Source organism: Strigops habroptila, chromosome Z (genome assembly GCF_004027225.2).
Source record: "Strigops habroptila isolate Jane chromosome Z, bStrHab1.2.pri, whole genome shotgun sequence".
NCBI classification, from domain to species: Eukaryota; Metazoa; Chordata; class Aves; order Psittaciformes; family Psittacidae; genus Strigops; species Strigops habroptila.
The window spans coordinates 51,812,150-51,833,859 of NC_044302.2; the positions used below are offsets into that span (position 1 = coordinate 51,812,150).

Consider the following 21,710-nt stretch of genomic DNA (forward strand, 5'->3'; position numbering starts at 1 on the left):
ACCTCCTGTATGAAGAAAGAGGCTGAGAAAGTTGGGGCTGTTCAGCCTGGAGAAGAGAAGGCTGCGTGGAGACCTCATAGCAGCCTTCCAGTATCTGAAGGGGGCCTACAAGGATGCTGGGGAGGGACTCTTCATTGCGGAGTGTAGTGATAGGACAAGGGGTAATGGGTTCAAACTTAAACAGGGGAAGTTCAGGTTAGATGTAAGGAAGAAGTTCTTTACTGTGAGGGTGGTGAGGCACTGGAACGGGTTGCCCAGAGAAGTGCTAGTTGCTCCACCCCCGGCAGTGCTCGAGGCCAGGTTGGACAGAGCCTTGGGTGACATGGTCTAGTGCGAGATGTCCCTGCCCATGGCAGGGGGGCTGGAACTAGATGATCTTAAGGTCCTTTCCAACCCTAACTATTGTAAGGTTCTATGTAAAGATGTATTAAAAGGGTTTCTGCTGACATCTGACCAGGGTCTAGTACACATTAATACCCCAGAAATTATTAGGCAGGTGATAAACATATGACATCAGCCCGGGAAAGACCACACCATCCACACGCTGGAGCACCCCCTCAGTGATCCCAAACACTCTTGGCGCACTACGCAAACACCCCCCTGATACCGGCCCGCCCCGCCCCCAGCGCCGCAGACCGCCCCGCCCCGCCCCGCCGACGGCGGCGGCCGATGGGGGCCAAGCTTCCGCTGGGGCGGCCGGCGCTGCCGCCGCGCTGTGCAGGCGTTTCGAGGTCCTCTGTCGCGCTGCCGGCCGGCCATGGAGCTATGGCAGGTGCCGCTGCTCTTCTCGCGTCTGCCCATGTTCCCATTCTTCGACCTGGCGCACTATGTGGCCTCCGTCATGGCGCTGAAGGAGCAGCGAGGTGAGCAGCGGCGGTCGGCGTGGCGGGACGGGACGGGGCCGCCCCCGATCCCCAGTGTTCCCCTGTCGTCCTCCCGTGTTTCCCCGTGTCTCCCGCTGTGCCCTCCGGCTGGCCCAGACCAGAGGCTGGGGAGCTCCTTGCCGTCCCAGCCCCAGGTGGGCAAGGGTGGCCGCCGCGCAAGATGGTGGGGGGTACCTGTGGGAGGCCGGGGTGCCGGGAGCGGGTCTGGGCGGGGGGGACGGGGCGGGGACCGGCGTTTGCCGCTGGGTCTCTGCGGGAGCCGCAGGTGTCTCCGCCGAGCACCTCCGGGGTCTTTAGCCTGCAAGATGCTGGAGAGGTTTGGGCTTTTTTTTCCTCACAACTTTCGAGTTGTATTTGGTTTTAATGAGGGCGAATGACTAAACCTGTTACTGTGCGTACACCCACAAAATCTCGGGTGGCTTGTTGCGTTTGATGTAGCGATAGGTTTGTCAGCGCTCCTCGTGGCCTCCGCAGTGACAGCCCTGTGTGAGTTTCAGCTCTCAACGCAGACCTCCGGCCGGGGCTCAGCGGGTGCCTCTCCCCGCTCTGCCCCGCCCGGGTGCTGCCGGGCACCAGAGCCCGGGTGTCCTCCGTCCCTAAGCGTGCGAACAGGATTGTCTGCAGTCTTCATGAGTCCAGCTGTCCATAAATAATGTCTAACAGGCTGTAGAAGCCACGTAGGAAGCCCTCTGCCGAACTTTCCTTGCTTTCTCAGGACTAGAGGCACTGGTGAAATCGGCCGAGAGTTTTGCTGGAAACCTTTTTGCAGTTTAAAGTTTTAAAAGTCACGAGAATAAAAGGGCTGTCCCCCCTCCTCCTCCGGAAGTTAGGATTATGCAAACAGAGAATAAATGCAGATCACAGGCCAATAACTTGTTCTCAGGTGTTACATCTGAGAAGTGAGAGGAGAGCTTCTCAACTAATAGGTTTATATAATTCACATGCCCTGGATATGCAGGAAGCTCTTAAGGCAGTTCTGTCTCCTAGGAAACATAGCTTGGAAGTCTAATGGGCAGGCTGTGTGTTAGCAACTTTTCACATTGTGAAATTAAATTAGGAAAGCTTTTCACTCCCAGTAATAGGATTTTGGATTTTGTATGAGTGCACATAATGACACTTCAATCTCTACATCATCTTTTCTAGAAAATCTTTTGCATTGTGGTTGTTAACCCCAAGCCTGTTTTTTGTGGTCATAAAGGTAGAGACTAGCCTTGTTTTAATATTTAGAATAGCTGCTGTGGTGTGGTTTTGGACAGTTACAGTAACTCTGCATCCCAGCTGATAAATGTGTAGGAAACCAAGCTGGCTTTCAGGATTATAATGCAGATTTGGGAGCTTCTGCTTGCTTTAGCTTTTTAAGGCTCTGTGCTGTTTGTTTAGCAAGAACATGTTCTGTCCCTTCCTACAATTGTCAAGGTGAATTTATACTTCCTGCTAAGTGCGCTTGGCAGATGTGAAGACTGATACAAAATGCTTATGTATGCTAGTATCTTCACCAATTTTGTTACTAGTGCTAAAATTGTTTCTGGGTGCTGACTTGTAGCATTGTGTAATATAACTGTTCCAGTCAAAAAGGGACTTCCTGTCTAAGCGTATTGACATTATCATGCATTTCCTTTAAGCTTTCTTCTGGAATGGACACACTTAAAGACCAGGATGAGAGGAGTCTCTCTGCTTTGCTAGATTCAGGATAGCTTTATTGAAGCAGCATTTCTGGACAGTAGGATTGCTGTCAGAAGTCTGGTCAGATCCGTGCCGGCAATTCTTTTTGTTTCTTGACTGAATAGCTGGAAAGTTCAGAACTCTTGAGTAGCCTCTAACACTTCGAATTAATAACTGTGATTCAGGTGACTGCATGCTGGTCTGCTGCTCACTTGCAAGCAGCTTGAACTGAATATTAAATTGTAACTGAAATACCAGTCATTATGAAACACTCAGGACGGATATATTATCATTGATTATTTTCTCTAGGCATTATTGTGCCTTCTTTCTGGAAACTTATAACAGTAGCTATTTTTCACAGAGTAGTAACTGTGTAACCTTAATTGGTTGGTGATACAAGAAGTATGTGTTCAAGTCAGAGCCATGTTTGTTTTATCCCAGATTACTGGTCTCATTAAAATACCAACCCCCACCCACCCCGCTTAAAATTTGATTCAGTGTGGGTATTTGTATCATGGATGGACACACACTAACTGGGACTTTCCCAGTCCTTTTAGCTGGATTTTCCTGCTCACTTGGGAGTGGTGGCGAACTACAGCAGTGACAATCAATATAGGGTCGTATCATAGAATCATCTAGAATCATAGAATGTTTAGGGTTGGAAAGATCTAGATTATCTAGTTCCACCTCCCCTGCCATGGGAAAAGAGCTTCAAGATCATCAAGTCCAACCATTACTCCAGGACTGCCATGGCCACCACTAAACCATGTCATTGAGGGCCTCATCTACATGGTTTTTGAACAGTTTCAGGGACGGTGATTCCAGCACTGCCCTGGGCAGCCTCTTCCAATGCCTGAGCGCCCTCTCTGTGAAGAATTTTTTCCTGATATCCAATCTAAACCTTCCCTGGCGCAGCTTGAGGCCATTACTGCTTGTCCTATTGCTTGTTACTAGAGAGAAGAGACCGACCCCACCTCACTACAACCTCTTTTCAGGCAGTTGTAGAGAGCGATAAGGTCCCCCCTGAGCCTTCTCTTCTCCAGATTGAACACCCCCAGTTCTCTCAGCTGATCCTCATCACACTTGTGCTCCAGACCCTTCACCAGCTCCATTGCCCTTCTCTGGCCCCGCTCCAGCATCTCAATGTCTGTCATGTAGTGAGGGGCCCAGCACTGAACACAGGATTCGAGGTGTGGCCTCACCAGTGCTGAGTACAGGGGGATGATCCCTGCCCTGGCCCTGCTGCCATGCTATTGCTGATACAGGCCAGGATGCCCTTGGCCTTCTTGGCTGCCTGGGCACAAGCTGCTCATGTTCAACTCCATCAGTCAGCACCCCTAGGTCCCTTTCTGCCAAGCAGCTTTCCAGCCACTCTTCCCCAAGCCTGTAACATTGCATGGGGTTGTTGTGGCCCAAGTGCAGGACCCGGCACTTTGCCTTGTTGCTTTTCCACATGTTTTCACATGTTGTTTTCCACATGTTTTAAACGATGTGTTTTGGTTAGCTCATTTGGGATTGCTTAGGAGTTGCTCATCTGTAACTCTGACCAGTTGTAGGACTGGCAATTTTTGGCAATTTCATTTTTGTTGGGGCGGAGAAACAGCAAAAGGTGTTGAGGGTTGAGGATGTGTCATATTTGCAAGGAATGTGCTGGTTTTGTTCTTGCAAGTTTTCTATTAAATGATTCTGATGATTTGAAGAGAACTGTTTTTGGTTTGGTTTTGGTTTTTGTTTTTTTTCTGGCATAGTTTTGCTAAATTAAATCTGACTGTAAATCCTTTAGCTTAATGGATGTTATTATAGTTCAGTAGGGATGCTAGAAAAAACTTCTATACGTCCTTCTGTTTTGCTGTTTGGATGTGTATGTGTATGTGTTCCTGATTGCCTATTTGGAACCTGTTGGAAATGTTAAAGCAGATCTTATCCTACTGACAGAAATAGTTTGCTGGCAAGGGTTTGGGTTGGTTTTTTTTTTACTGTTGTGTAGAAACAATGTTTAAAACTGTATTCAACAACAGTCCTTGCATTTGAAACCTTATCTTTCCTTTGTAAAGTATACCATTTGCGGGCTGGTGGCCTTTTGGCAGATCGTGTTTAACATGGTTGTGTGATGCCTCACTAGTTTTACAGGATGCATCAGAGGACAAATATAAATGACCACTTGTTTAAAAATATGTGACCCACTTAAAATTGAGTTTGTTTTCTGAAAGGTTACATCCCAGTCATAATTTAGTTACCAACACTAAGATCAGCTTTAAATTGGGTTCAGCATTTTTTGTCTCATTGCCTTCTAAGTTGGGTATGTTCCTTGTTGGAAAGAAGGTATGAGTTGTTAAATACTGGTATTTGAACCAAGAAAATTCTAACATTGACCAACAGAAAGATCTTGGAAGTCCAGTAGAGTTTCCAGTCTCTTGTTCTTTTACACGTAATAGCTTAATGAATAAATTTACGTGCTTTGTTGTGGAGCTTGCTCATAGAGAGCAATCTGTAATAATGATAATAATTCCTATCTGTGTCCTCAGAACTGGAACCATTTGCTGCTAGTTGTGGGGAAAAGGAAGAGTGGAAAAGTGGTGATTGTTGAAGGGCAGGGGAATGGATTTGAAAAGAGAACAGATAGCTAACTAATTTTAGAACAACTGCAACATTTCATTGATTTTTTTTTTTTTTTTTTTTTTTATTTTCATCTGGCCTTTAGTATAGGAAGTGAAAAATCACATAAATATTTGAAAAAAGGATGTAGGAGAGAAGCAAAGTTGTTTGTCCAGAGTTAAAGCTTGCACATAGCACAACAACTGATCTGTTGGCAGTACTCCCCAGTTCTAGCCCATGTTACCTTGTGATTTACAGTCACTGCCTTTGCTAGCCAGGTCTTTTCATTGTCCTGTAAAGTTTGGTATATTTCTTCTCAATGTGGTCACTTTATGCTATAATGCCACAGCAGCATTTAGTGGCATTACTCAACAGAGAAGAGTACTGACAAACGTGGGGGTTGGATATTCTCTTGTCATTGTAACAAATGGAATTTAGTCCTTTCTTTCATGCTAAAGAAGGTATAGAGTAGTGCTTGTGTCCATGTCATCAAATAAGAGAATTATTACGCGTGAGAAGGAAGCTACTGTAGTTCCTTTTCACCAGTGAGTCTCTCCTTGATATAATTTTGCCCTTTTTTTTTTTTTTGTTTGTCTGAGTGCAATGGCTGTCAGCTTTTTTTTTACTTGTTTTTTTGGGGGACACCTCCATGTAGTAAGCACAAACTGTTACTCTACTGCAAGTTTCTTACCCTTTTCAAATATGTTGGTGAAAATAGGTCCACATTCAGTTCTATTGGATCTGGGTGTAATGGCCCGCTTTATATTTTTACTTTTGCAGTTAAGTAACATTAGTGTGCTTTAAAATTTTCTCCTGTTAATGTTATGCATGCAAACATAGTTGGTAGCTACTTTGGAGAAGGGGTAGTACGCAACAACAAAGATCAGCGTAAGCGACCTGGAGCACCTGGTACTGCAGTATGGAAAATAAATTACACAATAGTAAAAAAAAATTAGATGTTATTATTAGATGTTATTTTATATTCAGATATTCTGTAGTACTTGTGAGTGCTCATTTTTATAAATTAGCTGTTACATAGGAATTTCGATAGTGCTAGAATACATGATAGCTGTGCCACCACTAAAACTGGAACAATCTTGTTAATACTCTTGTATGAAGTGAACTGTATTTAGAGTGCTGTATTTTCTTTGATACGTTTGAGCTTTCATCTTGGGTTAGAAGCTTTTTTCCCCACAGAAATGCCTGAAGAACCAAAAGCTTCTCCTCTGAATTGGGAACATAATGTCAAACTGCATTTTGGGGAAGACACTAGGTTTCACCTCTGCTTTTGTGAACTTCAGCCTTTGGACTATGGAGACTAGTTCAGGCAGAGCTCTGCACCTGTGTAAAGGTGAAATTTTGGCAACATTGCACTTCTGAAGTAGAAGGGAATAATCAAAACAACTTCTTGAGGATCTTTCTGGCTTTCATTAAGTGTTGTTTTCCCCTGAAACTGGTTAATATTTCTGATTACCCTCAGCATAATCTTTTAATATAGAATACTCTTTTGGCATAATTCAGTTGTAATTTGAAAGAATAATTCATTCCAAAGGTAACAAACCAAACTGTGAGGCTTTTAGTAACAAAGGAAACTTAGATGTGTTATTATGGCTTCAGGTGACCTTTTTCTCTGTTCAGGGTAGCCAGAGAAACTATTTAATAATTGTTTTGGATGCTGCTTTCATTTTGGTCAGCAAACACAGTTAGCGGGATGTCATGGCAAAAAAGGAAAACAGTGACCTTGGACTCAAAAGCAGGAATGGAATTTGTAGAATAACCACCCAAAAGTAATCAATACTAATCCAATCTAGCTCAGCAAAGCCACTTACGTATTTTTAATACAAATTTGAAAGCAACTGTATATCTGTGCCAAATTATTAACAATGAGACCTCTTACCCATGCTCTGAAAGCTTTTTATTCTTGATAGCCAGTTAAAATAAACCAACCCACAAAAGACGTTCATAGAACACAATGTCAGTCTTTCACTTTTATTTCACTTAAACATATGCTTAAGTCAGTGTACTCTGAAGTTTGTATTTCTGAAGACTTTTCCTATGAAAACCTACAGATTTCTTCAGGATTTTTCATTACCTAAAGGAACCATATTGGACTGAATGATTTGAAAAATACCGATTTTTAAAACATGGTGTGATTCTCAATTGTTTTTATGCAATTTCTATTTATGCATCTTTTACCTTTGTTTCAGGAGCTGTGGAAGTGTCAGTCCAAAGTCCAATTGCCTGCTGGTTTAGTGCTATGCTTCACTGCTTTGGTGGTTCAGTTTTGTCTTCGCTGATGCTTGCAGAACCTCCTGTAGGATTTATGGCAAAGGGCACAAACATTCTGCTGGCATCTTCAGTCTGGTAAGCAGCCACAATTGAGTTAGATGAGTAGTATTGGTTCTGAGGAAGCTATACTTTGTAAACTGATATTATACCATCCAGCTTCCATGTAAATCAGAAGATTAACTTAAAAATATTATGGATTTGGTTGCTGTCTCTTCATGCAGAAAGTCAGTGCAGCAGAATAGCTATTATGCTCTTGTTCTATAGGAATAAAATGCTCATGAGAGAACAACTCTTATGGGCTGTGTATAATGAGATGCTCAGTTACTAGACTAGCCTTTTTGTAGTATTCCTGGTCCAACATCTGAATAATGTTGGAATAACGTGGACTTCTGTGGATATAGGTAAGTCATAAACGCAGTCTAGTTTTCCAGCAGTAGCTCTTGAAGACCAGAACCTGGCTGATGTAAAAATTTTGAACTTCTCTGTAACTGGGGGTCTGAGACACAGATCTTCTTTCCTCTTCTCTAGTTTCTGCTTCCTCTGCTTCCTGACATCTTTTTCAATTTGTTTTTTTTTTTTCTCTACTCTATATTTTGCCCTTTCACAAGTGGATGGGCCTTTTAGTGGAAGACAGTAGGTATCTGAATGGGAAGTCAGTTATGTGAACTAGGCAGCAATTTGGAATTCAAAAAAAGCATTGGAGGTTCATATAAACGTTGCCTTCCAGTGGAGTTCATTTGTTACAGAAAGTGATCTTTGAAGAAACCCTCAAACTTAACAAAATTGCAGTGGCTTTTTGAATTCAAAAAACTCAATTCCTGTGTTTGAAGAGTGTTATCTGCTGGAAATCCTTTAGTATCTGTCCTTCGTAGGCCCTTAGGTTTTATAATTGCAAATTTATTTAAAATGAAATTAAGTCTTTCTATTTGTCTGTGTGTATCTAGTCTTCTGGTCTTCATGTTGCAATGGAAGATGACAGATTTCATTTAGGCAAATTGGTGGCATGAATAATGTGTAATAAATGGTATGGTATTAATAAAGCTTACAAAATCTGCTTATGGTTCATATTAGTCTGATGCGGGCAATGCTGCTCCTTATTTTAAGCAGTGACATGAGTTAGGGGTACATGTAAACAGAACATGGTTTCCGTTGAACTGAACTTTGCCAAATGTGATCTGCTGAGCAAAAATAAACCTCATGGATTATTTTGTGCACTGCTGTGAATGAGGAATTATGAATGTTATGAAACCTTTTAAGCTTTTAGTTTTACTCTTCATGAGTATAATGACTTTCATTCTCTGTCCCAAATCACATGAAATGAAATTCCCAGGAAAATAAAAGGGGTCGTGCTATGCTTGAGAAACGCTCCTAAATAGTCTGTAGGACAGCGGCATCTGCTGTTAGCAAGTGTTTCTAGCAGAAATTACAGGAAAAAATGCCGTGGTGAGACTGCAATGCTGGGTTCAATCGTTACCTGTGGTTCGCGGTCCTAAACCCACATTATGCAATTAATTCTGGGTAGTGTTGTGTGTTGAGTACTGGCTTAAGTGATTATTTGCAGTGGCCATTAAAATATGTGCTGTCTATACATAGAATCATAGAATCGTAGAATGGTTTGGGTTGGAAAGGACCTTAAGATCCCCTAGTTCCAACCCCCCTGTCATGGACAGGGATGCCTTACCCTAGACTGTGTCACCCAAGGTTCTGTCCAACCTGGCCTTGAACACTGCCAGGGATGGAGAATTTACCGCTTCCTTGGGCAACCTGTTCCAGTGCCTCACCACCTTCACAGTAAAGAACTTCTTCCTTATAATCTTTGACTTCATACCAACTGAAGCTTAGTTACCTACAAAAGCAATTAGCTTTACAAAAAGAAAAAGGAAGAATATAAGTAGTTCAAAATTAAAGGTAAAACTTAACATCAGAGCAGTATTTAGCTATTATGTAAATTCCAATAAGTTTCTTGTATGTGAGGCTTTTGCATGCTCTAGTCTGGGGGGTCTTGAGGAAGCTTTAGAAGTTTGCAGTGGCAAGGTACTGTATCCACTGCAAAAATAAAAAATACATATCTAGGACAGGACTTCAACTAAACTTTGCCTTTCTGGGGAGGAAGCTTCCTGGCATTCTGCTGTAAAGGATAAGCATTTCAAACCAAACCAAAAACCCAAACCCTGTCCTGGTTTCTAATCTGCAACCATGAGGTGTAACTCTTCTTAGTTGTGGTGTCTGCTAGTAGTTCTAATGAAGTAAATTAGATATGAGAGGAGCATCTCTGATCGCACCTGAGTAGACAAGAGAAGGATACAGCCTTGGAAATTCTTTGTAGACAGGATTGAGCCCAGAAGCCTAAGCCATTAGGTAACTATGTTTTTGTGGGTTTGGGTTTTGGTTTTTTGTTGGTTTTCTTGTATTTTTTTTAAATATTTTTTTTTTTTTTTTTTTTTTTTTTTTTTTTTTTTTAGAAAATGAAACGTACCCTTCCCATTTTTTAAAGCCTTTCTCTATTTTTAATTAATTTTTACTCTCTTATTCCTGTGCTGAAATGATCTATATACTTAATCTTGAACATTTTTTGAGACCTTGAATGTTTCTGTAAGAACTGCATTTTGTTTATAATTGAAAAGATAAAATACACCACCACATAATCTAATCTTTTAAAATTTACTGTCATCTTAGGATTTCATTGTTAGTCATCTTTACTTTGTTTTAAAAGTAAGTTGATAAAAGATATTATTACATTTTGTGTACTGGGCTTTCAGTGCTTCGAAAAAAGAAATACGCTTGTAATTGGCAAGCTGGAAAAGCTAGAATTGGTGGTTACTAAGATGTGAAATGTGTTTGAAAATAGATGTACATTTCATCTAGTATGACATTAACTAGTGGAGGCATTCTTGCTGAAATTATGTAATTTCCTGTACTTGTATCAGTATGAAAGCAGGGTGTCAGATGTAATTTACCACCCTCTTGTAATCCTATTAAAAATAAACCCCAAACCAACCAAACAAGAAACCTCAACCAAACAAAAATCAACCCACAAAAACCCAAACCACACAAAGTCAGTCAGGCACTAATTTAATAATTTGAATTATAAAACATTATATGTAAGCTATAGAAGTATGTAAAATTTAAAGCTGTTTCTCATGTACTTTAATGGATTTTTCTCTGGGACAATAGGGCAGCAAGAACAATTTCAAATAATGTATGATGATTTTGGTACAAGAGCTCAAGCATGCTCAAAAGCATTTCAAATTTGTTCTGTCTACCACACATGAAAGTAAGTTATCAGTAGAATATCATGCATTGCTAATCATATTCCAAAAAATAAGGGTTATTAGAAATGGAAATCCTTAGCAAAAGCATTTGAATGCCACTAATGGGTTTTCTCATGATTTGCAGGTATTTTGTGTTTTACTGCCCACAAGACTTGTTCTGTCGGTGCTTTGCCTTTCTGCCTCTTCGGCTTGTGGTTGCAGGAATGAAAGAAGTGACAAGGACTTGGAAGATAACAGGTGGCATTGCACATGCAGACAGTCACTTCAAAGATGCCTGGCTTGTCATGGTAGCTGTAGGCTGGGCCAGAGGTAACATGCAGAACATTTTGTTTTGATGGACTGTGGTGTTTTGGAGTGGTATTTAAATGGCTAGCCCTTCAGCGTAACTGTAACATTATTCCTTGCTGTAGTGGATACGGTAGTCCTCATACAGTCTGTTATCCCCTCAAGGCAAAAGCCTGTACAGCAGTTTTTCTGCCTGGATTAAGGGTGACATTGAATGCTTTGAGGGAGTTTCATCTTATCGCCCCAGAAGGTCTTGTGAGGACTTGTAGGATGAGCAATTGATAGTAATAAAGAAAGAGATAGCCCATGTAGCTTCAGAGCTATTACTAAACTTTCCAACAGCATATTTCCTCAGAGCTTGCATGTTTTCCTTGCATGTGGCTGAAGGAGAGAACTTGTTACCTTAGCTTCTTAAGTTGTAACCATTAGTTGATTTTAAACATAGGGCTGAACCTTCTTAGAATCATAGAATCATAGAATGAGTTGGGTTGGAAAGGACCTTAAGATCATGAAGTTCCAACCCCCCTGCCATGGGCAGGGACGCCTCACACTAGATCATGTCGCTCAAGGCTCTGTCCAACCTGATCTTGAACACTGCCAGGGATGGAGCATTCACAACTTCCTTGGGCAGCCTGTTCCAGTGCCTCGCCACCCTCACAGTAAAGAACTTTTTCCTTATATCTAACCTGAACTTCCCCTGTTTAAGTTTGAACCCATTACCCCTTGTCCTATCACTACATTCCCCAATGAAGAGTCCCTCTCCAGCACCCTTGTAAGGCCCCCTTCAAATACTGGAAGGCTGCTATGAGGTCTCCACGCAGCCTTCTCTTCTCCAGGCTGAACAGCCCCAACTTTCCCAGCCTGTTTTCATATGGGAGGTGCTCCAGCCCCCTGATCATCCTTGTGGCCTCCTCTGAACTTGCTCCAACAGCTCCATGTTGAGGACACCAGAACTGCACACAGTACTCCAAGCGGGGTCTCACGAGAGCAGAGGAGAGGGGCAGGATCACCTCCTTCGACCTGCTGGTCACGCTTCTTTTGATGCAGCCCAGGACATGGTTGGTTTCTGGGCTGCAAGCACACACTGAAGCTGCCTCATGTTCAGTTTCTCATAAACCAACACCCCCACGTCCTTCTGTGCAAGGCTGCTCTGAATCACTTCTCTGCCCAACTTGCTGAGGGCACACTCAATCCCACTGTCCATGTCACCGACAAAGATGATGAACAGGATCGGTCCCAACACCGACCCCTGAGGTACACCACTTGTTAACCCGTCTCCAATTGGACGTTGAGCCATTGACCACAACTCTTTGCGTGCGGCCATCCAGCCAATTCCTTATCCACCAAGTGGTCCCTCCATCAAATTTGTGCCCCTCCAGTTTAGAGACAAGGATGTCGTGTGGGACAGTGTCGAACACTTTGCACAAGTACAGGTAGATGACATCAACTGCTCTGACCCTGTCCATCAGTTCTGTAGCCCCACCATAGAAGGCCACCAAATTGGTCAGGCAGGATTTGCCCTTCGTGAAGCCATGTTGGCTGTCACCAACCTACCTCTTTGTTTTTCATGTGCCCTAGCATGATTTCCAGGAGAATCTGCTCCATGATCCTGCCATGATTCTTGCCTGCCTGCTGTTTGAAATATGAATCTGGAAGCTACCCTCCTAGCAGCTGTATTTGTTGTCACGTTAGAACCATTTCAGGAAGTAGTAGTGCAGATCTTGTTTCTATTTGCTTGGCTCTGTTCTTGTTTTGAGAAACAACAGATGTTAATGTGATGATCTAACATTTTCTTTTCCCAGGTTATAATACAGATGAATCTTATTGGCGAGAGTGTCCAACACATCCTCATGTTTTTTATTCTTCTAATGTAAAAATACGTATCCACTTTTCTCACAGAGGGTCTTTGTAGTTTATAGAGACACTCTGTGTGCTTACATGATGATGTGAAGAAGGGAATGATATAAGCGTCTCTGGAGATTTACTTTGGCAATTCAGGCATTTGCTTCTAGTGACGAGTGCATCAGTTCAGATGCTATCACCTAAAGGTAAACCTGAGGTTCTTCCTAAGTAGCTAAACCTCTGAGGTTTCATGTCAGTCGCTCAGGTCATGCATGTGTAAAAAATTGGATTAGTCTCTTTAAGTCTGAGCTTTGGTTGCCACATTTGGCACGTGGTGTAACAAGTTTTGCTAGGTGCAATAGTAGGTCGTGCAGTAGTGGTAGCAGTCAGAGGAGGCTTATTGCAAATCTCTGCAATTTCAGGAGCTGGTGGTGGCTTAATTTCCAACTTTGAGCAGCTAGTGAGAGGAGTATGGAAGCCTGAAACCAATGAACTACTGAAGATGTCCTAGTAAGTTTTTTGAAAAGTCTGCAACACTTTAATTCTTGTTTTGCTAACTCCTTGTGTTGACACTTGCTTTTAGTGGTTCAGATCAAAAGACATGTTCCTATTCGATGTTTTGGTGTGTATCTTGAGAGAGATTGGTTGGTGATCTTCGTCAGTTTTATTAGATGTTTTAATAATTTTAGGTTTACAGCACAAGAACACCAAATGGGAAGACAAGTCAACAAAAATTATTTAGCAAAAAGCAGTATTGAGTCAGTAGGACTGACTGGAAAGCAGTTTTGACTCAATTTGTTTTACAGGGACATGGTCTTCTATCCAGAATGAAAGAACAGTGGTATCAGAAGTATCCAAATGAAGTCTGCATTTTTGGTGCATGTTCTGAGCATCAGTAAGATGGCTTTCTTTAAGCATTGTCACTCTTACTTTCTCTGCCAGCACTGTTTCCTCCATAGATATCAGTTACTTGAGAAGTTGCACATTGGTTGGTCAATATAGCAAAAATGTACTGCAAAATAGAAAATGTTACTTGTAGAAGCAAAGAATGGGAATACTACATGTCTCCCAGTTCAGTTGGTACACTAAAATGATAATTGAGGCAGGCTAGAAAGCCACAAGCTATTATTGTAAGTCAAGATAAGCTCACTGTGGTAATTTCCTAAAATTCATTTGATCTTTCCTATGTTACTCTCAGTAATTTAAAAATTATTTATTTATTTTTTAAAGTTATCTTGCTTTTCTGCAGCCACTCTTAGTAACAGAATAACAGAAGAGATATTTATAACCTTTCCTTTGGCAATATTTCAAGTTCTTACGGTTTCTGTTGGTTGTTGGCTTTTTCTGAAATTCCAGATATTTATAATTTCTCTCCCTTTGTCAGTGCCTAAGTAGCAGTCTTGAAAGCAAAATTCCAACAGGAAGAAGACACTGTCAGTAATGGTGCTGTAAACCCAAATAATACAGGTGCAACACTGGAGCAATGCTTACTGACTGTGGCGCTGTTTGCATATATTGTCCTTTTCCATGGTGGGTGTGGTTCAAAGTAACTCAAAAAGGATTTTTAAAATTTTGTTTAATATGTGAAACTTAAGAGGATTAAACAGAAGTAAGTTACAAAGTTGAGTGGATAAAACACTCTGCAAATGGATGAGATGCCTGTATACACAGAGTTGGGGTTTTTTTTACTTTCTGAGCAGGAAGTAGATGCAGTAAATCTTGGAGTTACTGAAAAGACAGTGAAGAATGTGTCTACACTAAGATGTTCTGTGATAACAGGAATGTCACCTGTAAATGTCACATGTAGATGCAGATTAAGAAAGTACAGAATTTTTCTTCCAGTATATTAATGCTCTCTCTTCAGATGACTTCACATAACTGATGAAAGTTCTCCTGTTTTCTGACTGTATAGCTTGCAAGGGATTTACCACCACAGTGAAGATAGCTAGAAGATGTAAATCTTTGCATGCTCACGTCAACACAACTGTGCTGGCAAAACCTGGTAACATAGGCCTGGCTCAGGTCAAGTATAAGCTGACTACAACCCTGTAACTGCCAGACTGCCCAGTTATTTTAAGCAACCCCTTGGAATAGGGCTGTTTAGGAGAGGAACCTATTTTTAAGTCTGAGTACTGCAAACTTTGTGATTTAACTCTTCAGTAAAATATGTTGGGAGAGGAAGAAAGGGAGGAAACTGATGTATAGAATCTGAATAGAGGCACTGATTTGAGGAGAATTTATCAAATGTGTGTTTGCTGGGTGTGTAAAGTAGTGCTGAATTTGATGCTTGTCCATATTATGGCCAGAAAGCATAGTAATACTATGTATAAAGTAAGTCTTAGTTTAGTCATAGCTAGGTTTTGGACCTAGTCACTGTTACCAAAAGTTTTCATTAGTTCTATTTAGAAATAATTTTTTTGCACACAAAGAACATTATTGTTTTCACTGTGGAGAAGAGAAATTAACATTGTTTGTTTGATTTCCAGCCCTGTGAAGGTAACTTTGATAGGAGCAGTTCTTTTCACCCTGCAACACAGCCAGTACTTGCCAATAGCAAGGCACAACCTCATGTTTTTATACACCATCTTTCTTGTTGTCTCCAAGGTAAGAATGTGAAAGTGTTGCAAATAACTGAAGAACAGAAAATGTTTTATTTCGCTATTTCATACAAAAAACATGCCCTCAAACATTCTACTGCAAGTTAGAATGCATGCTTCTGGGTGGGAAGGCCAGCTCCTACTGAAGTATGAAACGTGTGTTTAATCTTCAGTATATGAGCAGAACAGAAGATCTGTTACTGATACTGTTGGCAATGTGACAGAGCAGGGAGGGAAAGAAGAGAAAAAATCAGGAATTTTGGAACCCAGCAGTTGATATGTCAGGCTTGTATGTCCATAAATCTCAAGCTACAAGCTTATGCTTGTGGTAAGAAACTCTCCTATTCTCTGTCTTCTGCTAGCTGCGTAATGCCTTCCTTGTATCTGTGCAGTTGTCTCTGCTTTTGCAAAATAAGCCAACTAGGCTCGCATCTAGTTTAAGTGTTTGCAACTAAGTGTTTAGGTGGGAAGAGAAAGTGTATCAAAACCACTTTGAAGTAGCTGTAACTACTTTTACAATAACATAGATGCTAGTTCTCTATGGAATCCTTCAATCCTTCCAGTTTGTTCATTTCCAAGATGATGCCTATCTTCAGAATTACTAGTTAATAAGAGAGTGTAATCTCTGTGTTAGTAGAAATCTGGCAATTTTAAGAGCTTCACGATTGGTGTTGAAGAGACTAGAGACTGTCTTAAAGTGGTGGTTGCCAGTCTGCTTTCTGCGAAGTAGCTGACAAGTTCAATTCTGGAGAAGTTAGGGTTCAGGGAGCCAAGGCTTCAAGCTGATGCTCATGATTCTCCACCTAAACCAATAAAGGAGATGCTGGGAATAGAGAAGGAAAAGAATATTTTTTTGGAAGTGAGAAATTACAGCTGTCTTCAGAAGCTGGCTGTCAGACTGCACTGAAGGGAGTAAGTTCTTCAACTGGTGGTCATACTGACAAACAGGAACTTGAGCATCCACTTAACTAATAAAGCAGCAGTTGTGGACCTTGCATAGTCCTGTAGTAGTATCTTGTTTTAGAAACTTTTCATGTCTTTGAAAACTGTAGAAGCAGTCGCCATATAAACTTGTCCAGTACCTGAATCTACAAAACAGATTTTTCTATCCTGATTCTAAGTTATGTATTCTAAGGAATTTCCACCTAAATCTCTCAACTTTATGGAATGAGAATGGCTGTCTGGAATTTTAACTGAAGTCTGGCTGTGCATATATATTTAGCTGCTTACACATTGCATTCTTTCAATTTAAATTGAAATAGCCACTCTGTTTACAGTTTTTCAGTTTGAACAAGGTACAAAACTGACACATAAAAGTTGTTCTTCACCTTAGTTGTATGACATTAAGTGTGATTTACTCTTAGGATGATTTCAGTAAACTGACATAGAAAGTTTTTTGTGTGCATTGTTTGTATATAGCTTTCTGAAGAGAGTAGGTCAGAAGGAAAAGCATTCTTTGATCAATTCAAGCTAAAGTGAACATGTTTCTGTTCTTGGTGGCATGGCCTCATGCTTGCGGAGGAAGTTAGAAATGCCATACATCTATCCAGCTTTGAACTTGTTTTCAATCGATGTGGAGTCATTAAAACTTGTAACTTGCTCCTTGTTCTTCGTAGGTAACAGTGATGCTGACAAGATCTGCAGCTTCTCCATTTGCTCCCCTTGAGGCTGCATTAGGCCATATGTTCTTTGGCTTGCAAAAGGCACCATGCAAAGTGAAGGGTGAAGGTGCTGCATCTTCCAATGGCTCTTCAGTCTGTGACCGATTTTCTGAACAGAACGATAATGGTGTTAAGAAAAGACAGGCAAAGAAAACAGAATAAGTGGCTTAAAATCGTTGATGGTCATAACCTTTGAAGATGCTTGCATTTCAGATAAGGCTGGCTGAGAAATTTGTGTAAAGAAATGCATGTGAGGAGAGGATAGGGCTGTATACTACTATGTTGTTGTTTGCCTTTGGAACATGTTTTGTAAGCTACTGTTCAGATGTCTAAATGCACACGTTGGATTTGTAAGTTAAAAACAATGAATTTTTATAGTGGTTATAAGTTTACTACATTACTACATTTGGTATTTATGGTAACTTTAAATGCTTACATGCTAAAAAGATAGTTTCAAAATGCAACAGTCAGCTTTGTTATTTTTTCTGATCTATCTCTCATTTCACCTCTTCCCCTCACTCTTACCCTTCACCCTTCAATTCTTATGTTTCATTTGGATAGTGTGGATTTGCACTGCCAGGTGTTCACAACAGCACGTACCAAATAAGAAGGACATCATCCGAGTAAGGCTTAATCACATTGTGCTGTAAAACCATGAAAATGTACTGAACTAATGCCTTTAGAAAAATAACTGAATTACTGTTGTAATTCACATTGCACTGGTCTAGATTTCTATATTTACTTAAGTAAATAATTTTCATATTTTTATATTTTTTAAATAAGAGTAAATTATCTGACACTTTTAAAAATCTTTACAGTTAACCAAGTGTTTTTGTTGTTGGCTTACTTTGACACTTTATTTGCAAACATTTGATATATAGCTGTTTTTCATGTTACATAAGGGATATACATGTGGTTTGTGGTTATCTTTCAGTTTGACTGGGACTAGACATCTCCACCTGCACTTTTATCCAAGCATATGAATTCTTTTTCTTTTTGAAGCCAAACTTCCTTTTAAAAAAGAATACCGAACAGTACATTTGCCTTGTTTCTCATGAGTTCAGACATATTATGCCTGATATTAATAAATACCAGCGCTAGTTTATAGCAACTACCTCTCGTGCAAATGGGGAAGAAGCCTGGTGTCACTGGCAGAATTTTGGGGTTTTTGACCATGGGTTGGTTTACACGACACTAGGCCTGCTGGTGTCAGATGGGGTACCCCTGTCTCAAAGGAGGGAAAGGAGCTTTGCACAGGAGATTGCAGGGCTCATAGAAAGAGCTTTAAATTAGATTTGAAGGGGGAGAAGGATAAAACCAAGCTCGCTAGAGATAAACCTGTGGGCAGCATGTCAGTGTTAGAGGGACAGTGTACTAGTGACGTCCTTCAGTCTGCTGTCTCAGTGGAAGTAGGGGATGGAGATACATGCAACAGCAAAGACACTGGGGTTATGGATGTGTTAGAAATCACAGAAGTGCCTGAGAATGGTTGCATGGGGCCATCCCCATATGCTGAAAGATGAGCCAGCAGGGAAGAAAAAAGGATTGTCAAGCATTAGAACAGGCTGCCCACAGAAGTGGTGGAGTCACCATTCCTGGAGGTACTTAAAAGACATGTAGATACGGTATTTAGGGACAGCGTTTAGTGGTGGACTTGGCAGTGTCAGGTTTATGGTTGGACTTGATCTTAAAGGTACTTTCCAACTTATATGATTCTATGGTTCTGTAATATCAGAGGCACTGAAACTATTTATTTGCTGAAATCTGCTGCTTCTTGCTTATTGCATCTTTTTTCACATGATGTGGAGCAATCTTCAGTGGCATACACTTCAGAACTGAGAACTTGGACATTTTAGAGATATTACATTTCATAAGAAGAGAATCTTTTCAGAGGGATCTTTCATAGATGTGCCAAGTTTTAGAATAAATTAAACTATTTTTAGAGAATTGGAGTATTTTTCTTCAGAGAATACTGCTTTGAAGTGTATACTTCAGCAAGAGGAGGTAGTTTAATCTTTGTACAGGCATGCCAAAGAGAATGTGGAGGGAGATCTGATATGAAAAGACAAAGTTCTAGTTCCACGTACATATCTAAATTTAGAAAAGCTGTCACCAGTGCTGTGCTTAGAGGGGAAAAAAAAAAAGTACCCAAGAAATTTCATGTGCCTGTCTAGTCATGTTTCCATGATAGTGACCAAAAGCATTGAACATCCTCAGCCTGGAATCCAGTTGTATGGCAAAAGTGCTCTACCTTGAAAGCTAAAATGCATATTTTCTTCAACAGAAAATAAAAGAACCAAAAAACCAAATTAATCAACCAAAAAACCCCCAATTCTTTGGACAAAATAGCAATCATATTCCTGACATTTTACACTGAAATTTGGTGTACAGATATAAATGCTTGGAACAGTTGCTTGTGGAGTGTCTCAGTTTTCGTAGCTTTGTATCATGGATGTATGGATGAGCTTGAAGCTGCCAACTAACTAGTGATGATGATCAACTAGTTATTCAGCAAAACCAACAAAAGTTGTCTGTTCACAATTTCTAAAACTCTTTTGGATGTTTTTTTTTAAAGCTGTAATTGTGTATATTAGATCTCAAGAACCATACAGAATTGGATTGTGGTATGGAACTATGTGGCACAACTGTGAAATACTGGCTTATAACTTGCTACTCTTAGCCCAAATAAATGTGAAAATATGCTTATAGTAATTCTAAGTTTACAATTTGAAGGAAAATACATGGGTTTATATAAATTTTAGACTTAAAGACAACAACATTAAAAAAATAATTGTTTTTCTTGACTGAACACTTTAAGAGAAATACACATCACGCTAAATCTGTATTGTTGAGAGACAGAATGTAAGTCATGCTGAAAGAAATCCTATTGTAAGAACCATGAAAACAAAACTTCATGTTTAAAGATCTCACAGGCTTCTGAAGGATGGGCGCTCAAAAGAACTCCATAGTGAATAGTTACATGCAAGTGTTCTAAAAACTGTTTTTTATAACACTAAAAAGATACCTAGTTGCTCAAGGTTTAACTTGAATTCTGTAGGAGACTTTAATACAGGCTGTCCAGGATGCCTTAAATAAACAATTACTTCCTAGCTTTTGTCCTAATAGTTCTGTATCTCAGCTAAACTTCTCTGTGTGAGATTGGTAAGAATTTCTTGTAACTGTTCTATTTGGTAAAGCATGTCGGATTCAGCAGAACTGCATATGTGAACTAGTTGGCACTATCTGATTATATCATCAGCCTGGTAAAATAAAAAGTAGTGCTCTTGTGCTAATATAAACTAAGGGTTGAAGGAGTTGTTTTATCAGCTCAGATCTCAGGCTGGAAGGGCCTATTCGTAATTAATCCTATTGCTGTTCTGGGTCTTCATTTCCATTAAGTATGCCAAATTTCTGTGAAAAGAAATACCTTAAAAAGTGATTAATGAACAGAACCAAAGTTGCTGTAGATGACAAATGCATTTTGCTTTGCTCTTCTTTATTGTCTCCATTTCATTTTATTCAAAATAAGTGGAGACAGGAGGATATCATACAGACAGTGCCTTCATTTCCAGCTTGATTCGTCAGTGTTTTATTACACAAGACACAGTTGTTCAAGAATTCCAAGCATCTTTCTTCTGTAGGAATCTAAATTTGCTCAGTCTAAGGGCTGTGCTGAAATCTAACATCTTTGAATCTGCACAGTAAATGTTAGCTTTACTTGGAATGCACACTCTTAATTTATAAGGTGAACCCTCATTTCTAAGGTCTAAGTGAAGTTTACAAAGAGTAGCAACAGAGAAGAAGCATTTGACACTAAGATAAGAATCAAAAATGTGTTGTAAATAGTAATTTGCATTTGTTCTGATGAAACTGCCCTGTTAAGCAGTCAAATGCCTTTCGTGAAATGTGCAAAAATGTCCAGCAAGGAACAGATAGCGATATGAACACTGACAGAGAAATACATTAATATTCTCAGGCAAGAACAGCCGATTGCACACTGATGTGCAAGTGAGTTTTGTCTACAATCAAGAAGTAGAATACGATGATAAAATGTTACAATCAAGAAGTAGAATATGATGATTAAATGTCATACCAAATAAAAACTGCTGCAACCAAGTTTGGTAAACTAGTGCATGCATATGTCCAACAACTTCTGTGAAGGAGGAACAGAATTGGTTGTTGGATGGAGATCAGTGACAAGTGGTGTCCCTTAGGGGTCCATGTTTTGTATTGGGACCAGTGCTGTTTAATATCTTAATCAATGACATAATGGGAGGGCGTTCTCAGCAAATTTGCAGATGACATCAAGCCGAGTGGTCTGGTTGACACACCTGAGAGAAGGGATGCCATCAGAGGGACCTGGACAAGATTGAGAAGTTGCCCCATGTTAACCTCATGAGTTTCAACAAGGCCAAGTACAAGATCGCCTCTTGGGTCAGGGCAATCCCTGGTATCAATACAGGCTGGAGAGGAAGGGATTGAGAGGGAGGGTTGGTCTCTGCCCTGTGGAGAAGGACTTGGGGATGCTGGTGGATGAAAAGGTGGACATGACCCCGCAATGTGCACTTGCAGCCCAGAAAGCCAACTGCATCCTGGGCTGCATCCAAAGGAGCTTTGCCAGCA

At 40.6% G+C, this 21,710-nt stretch overlaps 1 protein-coding gene across 1 annotated transcript; it reads left to right on the top strand.

Moving 5' to 3' along the window:
* Positions 1 to 645: 645 nt before the first annotated feature.
* Positions 646 to 21,203, top strand: TMEM38B (transmembrane protein 38B). Its single transcript, XM_030470351.1, has 6 exons — positions 646 to 863; positions 7,349 to 7,505; positions 10,827 to 11,011; positions 13,252 to 13,339; positions 15,316 to 15,433; positions 17,043 to 21,203. Exons 1-6 carry the CDS (start codon positions 758 to 760, stop codon positions 17,247 to 17,249), a joined length of 861 nt encoding a protein of 286 aa, XP_030326211.1. The 5' UTR covers positions 646 to 757; the 3' UTR covers positions 17,250 to 21,203.
* The last annotated feature ends 507 nt before the right edge of the window (positions 21,204 to 21,710 follow it).